This window comes from Phoca vitulina, unplaced genomic scaffold (assembly GCF_004348235.1).
Source record: "Phoca vitulina isolate PV1807 unplaced genomic scaffold, GSC_HSeal_1.0 scaffold3, whole genome shotgun sequence".
NCBI lineage: Eukaryota > Metazoa > Chordata > Mammalia > Carnivora > Phocidae > Phoca > Phoca vitulina.
Window position 1 is genome coordinate 24,720,223 of NW_022589706.1, and position 12,971 is coordinate 24,733,193.

At 36.9% G+C, this 12,971-nt stretch overlaps 1 protein-coding gene across 1 annotated transcript; it reads right to left on the reverse strand.

The window, feature by feature from the left end:
• Nucleotides 1-9,127: 9,127 nt before the first annotated feature.
• On the reverse strand, nt 9,128-9,451 carry LOC116627780 (bolA-like protein 2). Its single transcript, XM_032397673.1, has one exon. The coding sequence runs from the start codon at nt 9,425-9,427 to the stop codon at nt 9,167-9,169; it is 261 nt and encodes an 86-aa protein (XP_032253564.1). The 5' UTR covers nt 9,428-9,451; the 3' UTR covers nt 9,128-9,166.
• Nucleotides 9,452-12,971: the final 3,520 nt, after the last annotated feature.

The following is a 12,971-nucleotide window of genomic DNA, read 5'->3' on the forward strand; positions in this document are numbered from 1 at the left end:
TTAATTTTTTTTTTATTTGAGAATAGTTGACACACAATGTTACATTAGTTTCAGGTGTACAACATAGTGATTCAACTTCTCTATAGGTTAGGCTATGTTCACAAGTGTAGCTACCATCTGTCACCATACAACACTATTACGATACCATTGACTATATTCCCCGTGCTGTGGCTTTTATCCCCATGACTTAGTCATTCCATAACTGGAAGCCTTTATCTCCTCCCCTTCACCCATTTTGTGCATCCCCCTAACTCTTTTCCCTCTGGCAACCATCAGTTTGTTCTATTTATAGTAAAAAATATTTATAGAGGGGGACCCGGTTGGGTCAGGCAGTTAAACCTTTGCCTTCGACTCAGGTCATGGTCCCAGGGTCCTGGGATCAAGCCCCACATCAGGCTCCCTGCTCAGTGGGGAGTCTGCTTCTCTCTTTTCCCTGCTTGTGTTCCCTCTCTCACTCTCTCTCTCTGTCAAATAAATAAATAAAATCTTTAAAAAAAAATTTGTGGAAATTGAGGAGTCTGAACAGCCATAACCTGTCACCCATCAATACAAGCTTTGTTGAAAATTATATGGGAAACCAAAAGAAACAGTTTCATACTCCATTAGCATATTTCTTGAAGAAAAATTCTAACTTATGATAGATTACTAATTGAAGGATAGAATACCTCCTGTGACCTTCACTCAAAGATAAGGATCACCTAAAGTATAATTGAGGAAAAATATCTTAGGGACCTCTAACACCCAGAGGAAGACAAGAGAAGGTATATAGTAATTGATTCAAAGAGGTAACTGTAATCATAAATTGTAAAAGAAGATTCCTTTTTATTTAAAATTTCATTTTTAAAGTAACATCACTTTCTATAATATTTATCAGGAGAAACACATTTTAATGAGTCAGAGTAAAAAAAGAGTAAAAAAAAAAAAAGTTTTTGAGGGCCACTATGGGCTTCTCCCCCCGGAAAATGAAGAAACCCAAGACACATCCAGTGACTGGAATTCCAGGCCATCCCAAAAGGCTCAGAAAATGCGGCTGGAAATTCCTGTGATGACTTCCAGCACACAGCCATGAAGATGTAGCCCAGAGGAAAGAGAAATGAAGAAAGTTATGCAACTCCTTCTCTAATAAAAGTCCTGGAACCCCATATTGAGCCAGGCCAGGTGAAAGTGAAAGAAATTGCCTTTTTATGTGTTTTCTATTTAAAGTGAGTAAGGCAGAGACTCTAATACAACTAGAATCCAAGATTATGAAGTAAAAAGCTAGATGTAGTTGTGAACATAGATATATAGATTGATGGATAGACTGACAGATATAGCTAATCCCTTATGTAAAAGAAAAAGATATAGCTTTCTTTTTTTTTCTTAGGTTTTGATTCTTTATCATGTTTTTTTTATGTTCAGTTAGCCACTGTAGAGTACATCATTAGTTTTTGATATAGTGTTCAGTGATTCATTAGTTGCATATAAATATGGCTTTCTAAAATAAATGACATAATTCCTGAGTAATGTAATATTTTATGTTGCTTTTTCCTATGGTGTTAACTGTTAGATAAAATAGCGCCCAATACAGACATTCCTCTTAGATTATTGTTGTGAAAAATCTCAACATGTTTATAGGTTTAAGAGTGGGTGGAATAATCAATCTATTTCTCATTGCCTACTTGCATAGCTTAAAATGCTCATTCAGCAAAAGTATAAACAACTGTTCCAATAAAATTTAAAGAACATTTTAATTGGGCCCATAAAGGAGAGGCAAAAACAAAAAATAGGAAGGAATTATTAATATTTCCTGTGGTGTTTCTCACATATTCACCCTGATCCTCCCTTATTATGAGCAGATAATCATAAAGTTTTCATCCTGATGAAATCTCCTTGCATTCTTAGGGTCAGGAGGAGAATGGAATCACAGAAGAGAACATTTCATCTCCAGGATTAGAAACAGAACGGAAAGATTTTTTTTCTTATACCCATAATATTTTTGTTCTAGGCTATAAACATTAGATGTTATTTATTTAATAATTCATATTTTGCTTCATTCCCCAAACTATTTAAGGTTGTGCATTAGATAGTTCCTCTTTGAAAAACTGCTGGGGAAAATAAAAACACTCCATTTTGAAAAGCAAAGAACTAAAACACAGAGGGAACTTTCACAAGGTCAAAAACAAAATCAGAGATGAGTGAAGTAATAGATATTTTCAGTGTTTTTATTCCTTGTTTCTAATTCTGAATTTTTCACTGGAATGGCCAAAAGTGATTCATTGTTTTTTTCATCCTCTTTGAAAATATTTTGTGAGCTAGAATTTGAGCCCTAAGTGATTTCTTATAAAGGTTGAGTGTTTCATATTTTGAAGTGCCTGAAGCAATTAAATATATATTAATTGAATAAGTTATAAATCATGTTCTTCAAATGTCATTTTTTAGATTAAAAAAAATTGAGTGATAGTTGGAGGATCTTATTAAATGAAAACTAAATCCCCAGCTGAAAAAAAAAAAAAAAAAAGGATAATTTACAGCGTAAGTACTCAAAAAGTACTTTAAACACTACATTTTTCTTATATAGATAGGTATATATACAAATGTACCTTCTTTTATTCCTCCCTTCATTTATTCTTTTTTTTCTTTTCTTCTATCAGGTATTTATCTTGGTTGACCCATATTTTAAATGTATTTTACAGTATTGAACAGAAATGAGCGCTAATAAAAAATACAGTATAGGCAAAATCAACACAGTCAGTTCCAAATCATCCCTTGACTGGAGTCCCAGTTGCTGTCCCCACCAGCCACCCAAACCCAAATCCATTGTTACTAGTCTCCTCAAACTCTCACAGGGCAGCCCAAACTTCCATTCATGTTTCCTGCTCTGGTTTTCATTTTCCTCATTTTGGGGCTCTTTGTTTCTCCCTTGTTTCTTAGTAGCTCAGCTCCCCATTTTGAATGGTTTTATTACAGTTTAACCAATATTTTTTGTTTGTTACATCTTGTATACCATGTCACTGAACTTTATAATTTGAAGTATGTATTTCTTGTTTCCTAGGTGAGCATTGTTTGTGTAATCAGTGAATGACACCCTCTGAAGAAAAGTTTAGATGTCATTCTTCCCCACATGAATGTCTTAACTACTCCGTCTTTCTATAGACCACAGACCTATAGTCTTGATACGATAGTCTATACAGTTACCTACCTCCAAATTTGAAGACTGACCTGAAAGGCAGGTTGATTTTAAATAATCATCTGAAGAAGTTGTTATTCATGCTGGCAAATTAAAGAGGGATAACAAGTTTTAGGTAACTGTCTAAAGGTTAAGCATTTTCTTCAGATTTGTGTCTCTTTCCTACACTCTCATAGTGTAGCTACAATGGCCCTTCTCTATGGTAGAGATTACAGATGGTGATAGACAAGAACAAAAGAGTAAGAGACACAGGCACAACCAGACTCTTTCTTGGGGTTCTATGGATAAAAACATGGGGTCAGTTAGTTTGAGAGTGCAAACTTCTTTCTTGTAAGTTTAATGGTTTAGGTTTCTAATTATCTCAGCATTTCATTTCTTCATATTATCTTGTGATATTTTAGTTTAGAAGCATCAGGCTCTCTTGGCTTTGCTGGAAGTCATAAATCAATCAATCAATCAATCATGTTATTTAAGGTGAACAATTCTGGAAACCTCCAAAAACAGGCTGATGTCCCCTAGTTAGCTAACCGACCCATCAAGAGTCCTTGCAAGTAGTTGCCTGTGAAACTCTGGATTTAACATCACAAAAGAAAGAGGCATTTTCTCACATCTCCTTATCACATTTTCCACAGTTTGTCCCAAGTTTTTCCTCAGTCCTTAAAGGTTTTCCTCCCCCACTTAATGATCAACCTTACTGAAAAGAATTTGGGAATATTTTTTAAACACAATTACTTTTTTTTTTAACGATAGAACTTCAAAATTTCTCTGCATCCCTATCCTCATTTCCCTTTGTCCCCAATACTGAGGGAGTTTGCCCTCCTAGTTCTTTCAGTTGTGCTCTGTACCACTGTTGTAGCGATTCTGTCATGCTACTTTCAGGGTTAAAACGAATAGTTTTTTTTTTTTTTTAAGATTTTATTTATTTATTTGACAGAGAGAGACACAGCGAGAGAGGGAACACAAGCAGGGGGAGTGGGAGAGGGAGAAGCAGGCTTCCCGCTGAGCAGGGAGCCCGATGCGGGGCTCGATCCCAGGACCCTGGGATCATGACCTGAGCCAAAGGCAGACGCCCAACGACTGAGCCACCCAAACACCCCTAAAATGAATAGTTTCTATCTCATTGAAATAGATTTCTCTATGTGCAAGTGTTGGGCAGTGTGGAGGTTAATAGGCAAGGCCTCATCCTCTTTAGCCCATTGGTAGTTATAAGGTTCTACTACTCATAAACTGGGTATGGGAAAGCTACATGGGATGGTCACATGAGATTGAATAGGCACAAAGGGGACTCCCATCACGTGTCACTAGAGCTTGAAATAAGCTAAAGTTACTGAATTGGCAACAGTTAGCATGTGACACATGAGAACCACTATAACTACAAACACCATCTTCAAAAAAAAAAAAAAAACAAGGGGCACCTGGGTGGCTCAGTCGGTTAAGCATCTGCCTTCGGTTCAGGTCATGATCCCAGAGTCCTGGGATCAAGCCCCGCATCAGGCTCTCTACTCGGTGGGAAACCCGCTTCTCCCTCTCCCTCTGCCTCTCCCCCTGCTTGTGCTCTGTCTCTCTCTCTCTCATATGAATAAATAAAATCTTTAAAAAAAAAAAAACAGAATGTCTCTAAGACCCAATACAGGAAGCCAGGGTCTTGAAATCTAGTGAAGACCCCATGACACATTAAGTCAAAATTACACATGTCCTGGGGTATCTGAGAAATAAATTACTAGGATTAGAAGGATGGTCTGTCCAAAGTCCAAAGAAAAGAAAAGTTCAAAAAGGAGCCATAAAAAGATGATTGCCAGTGTGTTTCCAATCTGCTTACAGGAGAGGTACTCTCTCAATCATGCTTATATGGTTGGTAAGAGCACCCCAGTGGAGCCAGATGTGCCATCCACCTCCAATCTGCTCCCTTGCTCTAACTCAGGATCACTTACCAATTTCCAAAGTATAACTTGATTTCTGGTGTAGACTTTCCAAATGGTGAATTTAGATTATAGCCCGAAGAGCTTGCATAAGTACTAGGATTTGCTGTCAATTATTTATCATAAAACATGTGGTTTATACATCAGTCTTTTGTAAGTTTTATTTTAATGTGCCATCTTTAGTTTCTGACTCACTCTGAGTGTAAATGACTCTAGACCTCCATGCCAAAAGTTGAGACGTGGAAACTGCCAAGATACAGCTACATAAAAACGCCTTCCTGGGGGGCTCACCGTCTCTATCTCTGGTATCTTACTTCCCTGTAACTTTCACAGTCAAAGTCATAGTCACACTTATATACAGGCATATTCATATTGTAACTATGATTCTTCATAATTAAGTATAGAGAATATAATAAGTGGCATAAATTACCATCTACTATGAAAAAAAGTTGCAATTGTAACTGGAAGAATTGAATATATAACAGAAGCAAGAGGGAGAGGCAGAGGAAATCTTCAATGCAATGACATTTCTGAGGCAATAAGTGGAGGCATAACCTGAACATGTGTCAACAATTTCAAATATAAAAAATACATATATGAGAAGTCAAATGTATTAGTGCTACTTGACAATTTTATGCTGAAATGAAGTTTCTTGCTACATGGAAATATTCACTTCTATTATGCTCACTCCTTCACAGAGCTCAGATAGGTGATTCAAGGGATAGGCAGTATTCATCAGCAGTGTTTTGACAGTAGGAGGTAACAGATAAGGTGAATATTTCCCTGAAATGAAATATAAGAATGTGTCTAGACATTATTTTCTCAGAGTAGCTCCTAATTTCATGTGCAATCAAGTTGCCCTTGGAAAGTTAGCTTATCTCCCTGAGTTCAGCATAAAGAATCTAGTCAAATCTTTGAGTGAAATGTGTATTGTCTTGCTGAAGAGCAGATATCCACATCCTGTTCTAATGCATCAGATCCAGTTGCCAAAGCTAATATACAATGGTGACAGAAAAGGTAGCTGAATATTCTTTTTTGTTCTAAGTATTTTAAACATGTGAATTATTATAAGAGACTAATTTTATCTTTTGACATAACCATTTTGCATTCCTTTCAACGTAGGTGTGACAAGTGGTGGTGACAATAGAACAGGGCACCCCAGGAGTGGATGAGTATTATAATCAGCAAAATGAACTTCATTCGCAGTAATTTCACTGCCACTATGATATTCACTGCCTGTAAAGCTGAAGACTCCTGATGCCAATGGTCTCACTAAGCTGTGAGGAAACCACTGTGCTCAGTGTCCTACTGTAAGAAGAAAATCTGTGTTAGACTCAAAAATCACATGAAGTATTTCCAGAGAAAGGTAAATTGTAACCTATTGAAACTCTAAAGAAGATAATCAACATTAACAAAAAATGACTTCTTTACAAGGGATGTGGAAGAAATGAATGAGAAGCTTCATAAGGTCAACTGCAAAATAGCCAGAATGTGAAGAAAATAATGGGTTGGGAGAGTATGTCTAATAATATTTGGTCCTTATTATAATTGTCTTCTAATGATATTTAAATCCATTTAAACCCATAATAGACCAAAGAAAAACTTTCCTTGAGATTTGAAACTGGAATCAGAAAGGTAAAATATGACTCCCAAATAAGGCCTTTGCATTGTCTGTGAAATTTTGGTTTAATTTTAGCATCATCATTTGTAAATAAATGTGTGCTCTAAGAAGTATATATTCTTACACTTTATGCAAATTTTATGTAAAGGGGGTATCCTTGAGTTCCAGTTCTATAAATGAGGTAATAAATTCTTAATCAAAGAATGTTATTTCAAAGTCCGAGTGTACATCACAATCCCTGGGTAAACTTTTAAAAATACAGCTTCTTGGGCCTCATCCCTGATTTACTGAAAAACAATAACCTACAATGAGCAGTCTGGAATTTGTGTTTTTCAAATATTCCCAAGGCAAATATAATGTAGTTAGCCCTAGTCTTTAGACTTGTGTTTAAGACCCAATATTTAAGCCTTACTGCAAAGACAGAAGAGAAACTATTATTTACTGAACATTTACTACTACGTGTTAACTAGTTGTTTCCAAATATTATCACGAATCTTCTTAATGTAAGGACACTGTTGAGGGTTCAGTAGTGTCTCCTCAATATTCATGTCCACCCAGAAACTCACAGTGTACCATTTTCGGAGGTAGAGTCTTTGCAGTTGCAATTAAATCACGATGAGGTCATACTGAATTAGGGTGGGCCCTGAATCTGATCACTGGATTTGTTGAAGAGGAGAGGACACACAGAGGAACAGAGAACACCATGTGAAAATGGAAGCAGATATTGGAGTGAAGTAGTTACCAGTCAAAGGATGTCAAGGATTGCCCAAAGCCACCAGGAGCTAGAAGATGCAAGGAAGGACTTTTCCAGGGAGTCTTCTGAGGGAGCATGGGCCTGCCAACACTTTGATTTCACACATGTATCCTCAAGAACTATGAGAGAGTAAGTTTCTGTTGTTTTAAACCATCCAATTTGTAATAATCTGTAGTGACCCTAGGAAGCTATTAGAGACACAGAGGCTCAAAGAGGTTCAGCAGTCTGCCCTGTATCATTCAGTTAGAAAAGGACCAAACAAGTTTCTAAATTCTGGTCCACTGAGTCCAGAGCTCATGGACATCTGGGACAACACTGTCATTCAGCAATATGTAGTCAAAGGGAGGTTCCAGATGACCTACATTAGAATCACCTATGGGTCTTGTTAAAAATGCATTTTCCTTGACTCCATCTAGAATTACTCAATTAAAAGTCTTTGCAGGTTGGATTTAAGAACCTGCTTTTAACAATGACCACAGAAAATTGCTGTTCATCTTAAAGTTTAATACCACTGACCTAGAGAATTAGGGATTGCTAATGTGACATCCATTTGTATTTTTCTTCAAATATTTTCTGAATGCATGAAACAAATGAAGTGACAGTGATAACATTGTAGAAATTAACTTGATGAAGTCAATATGTACTTTGTTTTAAGTCTTTTTATCCATAAAGCTGAGATACTAAAGATGATGCATGTAACTAACATTCATCCTAATCTCCCATGTATGAAGCACTTTCACATCCACTATATCCATTGATTCTCACCAAAACCTTGAGGAATAATAAGCAGGTATCACCATTATTCCTACTTTATAGGGAAGGAGGTGGAGATTAGAGACTTAGTAAAGTTCACAAGTCACTCTCCTGTGGTTCACTGTTAGAACATAACATTTTCTTCTGTCCTGACATTGCCAAAAAAATTAGTGGAGATTTATGATGAAAAGAACATGGGTGGAAGAAGTGAGACTTCTCTCTGCTTTCCATTAAGAGCATGAAATCAAACAATAAAAGGATATATTATTTTTAAGAGCCATGGAAAGAGCAATAGAAACCAAGCATGAGAGAAAGCAGAGAAAAGAGCTCCATGTCGAAGAGAACATAGAGATCTCTGGACAGCACAGACACTCAACTCTCAGATGTGAAAATGTTTCATCATTGTACAGCCCAGATGACTCATCAGTTTCTAAACCCTCACATTATTTTTGGACCTTGATTATCTTGGAGATTCTAAATATCTATTCACAACATTACCTGCATTGTGAAAGATAATTGAATTAGAAAACACATATTCCCCAAATATGTGTTCTAGAAAATGGGGGAAAAAAAAGAAAGTGACTTCTTTTCTCTGAAGTACCTGCCATATTTAAAACTTTTCTCTTACAAATGTACCGCTTCCATTTACTGACCTTGCAGATTCAGTTCAAAATATTTCCAGTTTGTTCAAAATGCTTCTTCAGTAGTGTGTGTATATGTGCATGTGTCTGGTTTCCCCAATGCCTTCAGAAAGTGAAAACTAGAAAACATTCAATGAAAAAAATGTTACCAGAGAACACCTTAACTAAAAGGAAAAATGAAGGTGGGAGAAAGGAAAATAATGGCAGATAATGAAATGTACTAAAGCATAAATAGCTTGGCAAGGATTTTTTTTTTTTTTTTTTTTTTTTGGCCCTGATTCATAATTTAGCGGCTGTGCAGGCCTTGGTCTCTTATTTCTGCTGCTCACGGCCCCACTGCTCTGGGGTCAGGGTTTTCTGCTCAAAGGCATGAATGTGCAGAAGCTCTTCCGCTAGGCACGTGTTCACCAGCCGGTGTCTCTGAAGCAGTGGCTTCCCCCTGAACTTGGCCAACACCACCAGGACTCGGAAGCTGGACGCGCAACGCTTGGGAGTCGTGTCCTCGACTTCCACATGCTCTGCCTCCAGGTCCCGCTGCAGCTTCTCCCGGAGGTACTCGGCGCTGAGTTCCATTGCGGCAGCCCAGAAGGGGCGGCAGCCCAGACGCGATGGAACCCCAGCTGCAATCCCAGCCACACTGCTTCCGCCCTCACTGACGCCCCGCAAGGCTCTATTTTAATTCAAATTGAAAATATATTTAGGTTATTCTTTATGATCCAGTAACAGTACCTTTTATTTTTTTTTTAAGATTTTATTTATTTATTTGACAGAGGGAGAGAGCATAGGCAGGGGGAGCAGCAGGCAGAGGGAGAGGGAGAAGCGGGCTTCCCATGGAGCAGAAAGCCTGATGTGGGGTTTGATCCCAGGACCCTGGGATCATGACCTGAGCCGAAGGCAGGCGTTTAACTGACTGAGCCACCCAGGCGCCCCATAACAGTACATTTTAAATCAAAGGCAAATTACAGATGAGGAATGATAAATGTGAGATCTTGTTCATCACAAAATGGAAAATTGGAAAAGTTGTTGATTACAAAATACTTAGCAATCAGTATTGAAGGTAAGTTAATATACAAAACAATTACATATTATGGAACTCAATGTACTTGCTAATATATTTCATTCAGAATTAAGATGCTCAGTCACAAAGAACTTTATATCATACATTAGGTTATCATATAGCAGGTCTTATATCAGGTTCTGTGGTTAATTCTTGTCCTCATTGTACATAAACACTGAGCAGCATTTGGTTAGGTTGAGCATTCAGCTAGGCTTCTGGTATACCTTAGTTAAACTGGCCACATCTTCCCTTGTAGGCTCTATCTTCTTGTTGTCTTTTACTGGTTCTTCCTCTTGAATAATTCTAATACCAATACCATGGGACTCGATCACATATTCTTTTTTTCTTCTCTAGTTACAGTCTCTTCCTGGGGAAGCTCATAAGTTTCTACTATTTCCAATACCATCAATACCATAATAGCCCTGAAATGTATGTCTCTAGATCAGATGCTTCCTCTGAGCTCTCTACTGGTATATCTAGCAGCCAACATAACGTTTCTACTTGGCTCTATTTAAGATCGTTCTGTATTTTTCCCTCTGAATCCATTGCCAAAAGATAGTTCTGAAAAATTGTACTGCATTCTTTGCAATTAGGCAGAACAAAAACCTACAACTTTCTTGAGTCTTCCCTTTTCATCTCATCTCTTACCTTCCCATGGATAAGGCTGGTCAGCTTTTCCTCCATTATATAACCCTAATCCCCTCGCTGTTCCCATTCCTAAAACCCCAATCATCTTTTCCATTCTCCTAAGACACTATATCAACTTGCAACTGGTCTAACGCATGCATAGCTACCACCCACCACTTCCCAAATTCCATCCTTCACACAGAAATCAGAGCAAACCAAACCACATTACACCAAAACCTTAAAAAAAAAAACTTTACTTTAAAACAAACTATTCTTTATTTGATCTCCAAAGGGTCTTAATAATCTAACTTTCTCCCCAACATCATCTGCCTCTGCTCCACCCTTGTTTATAATCGCTCAATTCATACTTAAAAATTTTGTTTCCTTAAACACTTCAAGATTATTTTTATTCCCTAGTGTTTGTATTTGCTGTTCTTTCTTCTTAGAACACTCCTTTCTCTGAATTCTATAATTCTTCTCTCTTTTTATCATGTTTTAAATCAAATATTGCTTCCTTAGAAAGACCTTCAGCAACAGGTGTGAATAAAGCAAATCCCCTTAAATTACTCCCTTCCATATTAGACTATTTATCGTCTACATATTAATAATCAATACCTAATATTACCTAATTTATTGCTTACTTGTTAGCTTTTGTCTTCCTCTACTAAACATGAGTTCCTTGAGAATAAAATCCCTGCCTTCTTTGTAGCTATTTCCCAGTATCTAGTACAGTGCTTAGCAATAATAGGTTCTCAATATCTATTGACAGAACGATTCCAGAAAAAGTCATTGTATTTAACAATGTGGAACTAACACAAATATAGAAACACAAGTACCATTCATGCATCTATTGGCATTGCACTAAATGTATAAATTTGTATAGGGGAGAAAACACCATTTCTAGCATTTACTTCTATTGTTCCCATGCAGCAATTAGAATTGTTTCCATATTTATTCAAGTGTTCTTAGTTTTATTTTCCATCTTTGTTGGGCTTCTATGTGTGGAAGTCTGACACATTCTACTGTCTATGACTTTACTGTTGTAAATGGAGATTTGTTTTTACTGTAATATTTACCCATCTACCTGGCTAATAGGAATATCATTGCTTCTTAAGCAATCACATCAAACCCTATTATTTCTCATAAAGGAGAAGATAGAGCTTACCTTATAAAGGTATTGATTAGTTCTTCTGCTTTTGTTTGTTTTGAGAATCAAATGAGATGATGTGGATAAAGCTGTTTTTATAAACTGTGAAGTGTTATACAAATGATAGTTTTCCATCTGTGAGCAGTGATATTTTCGGCTTTTCTTTTAATATTTCTTGACAGTATACATTTCCCATATTATGTTAATTAATAATAGCAGTAGAAAAGAAAAAAAGTTTCCTAACTGTAGACCTGTGCTCATTTAGGTTGCTGGGAATCTTTTTCCCTTCTATCAGCGCTTCTAAAATGGTAGCTCTTCTGTGAAGCCTTACCCCACTGGGTTTATCTTGTTTTGGGCATGTACATATTACTCTTCACGTTGTTTCTCCTACACTTAGATGTATATGAGATATTGTTTGCTTCCATGGCAACTTATAATTATGTAGGCAACACATACACAGTCCCACCCTATGCCATGCACATGTCTGCACGTTTTACATGATTTATACTAATTCCTTTAATCTTCACAAAACCCTATGAGATAGATGTCCTCTATTTGCCATTTTCCAGATGAGGAGATTGAAGCAGGTGAATGATAACATGCTCAATGTCACACATCTAGTAAATAGCAGAGGCAGGATATGAGTTTATTTTTTTTTACCTTCCCATCCCCTTCATATAACTCAATAGAGTAACGATGTTCATAAAATACAAATGTCAGGCCACAAAACTAGAATCCAGAATGGTAGCACTGATGGTAGTCCAATCTGCACAGGTCATTTATTCATTAATTGTTTATGAGAACACACCAAGTGTTAGGTATTGTTCTTGGCTCCTACGATTCAAAGATGAGTTAGAATGAGTCATTTACTTTCTTAATTTGGTCAGGAGGAAAAAGAACAAGGAGAGATGCTTGGGGTGAAGAAGAATCAGATCTCACCTAAAATGTCTATTTTTGCCACTTTTGAGGGCTTTATTTAAAAGAAAAATTGATACATGTGTATATAACAGATGGAGAACAACCACAATAAGAAGAGAATTCAGAACCAACACATACCAGAAATAGTGAAAATAACAGGAACCAGATAGCCTGGACAAGGGAGACAATTGTGTTCTCACATGGAAAATGACCACAAATATCTGAATTCACTTTCAAAGACAGAACTAGTTCTATTGGGAGAAAGACACAGGTAAAAGAATTAGGCTCAGCACCAAGAGTAACTTTTTAATAGAGCTGTTCCAAATTGAAATAAGCTACTTCATGCATAGTGAATCCTTGCCATTGAA

What these genes read in the sequence shown, in the direction of transcription:
- LOC116627780 (XM_032397673.1), bottom strand. Translation starts at nt 9,427, where the DNA reads ATGGAACTCAGCGCCGAGTACCTCCGGGAGAAGCTGCAGCGGGACCTG.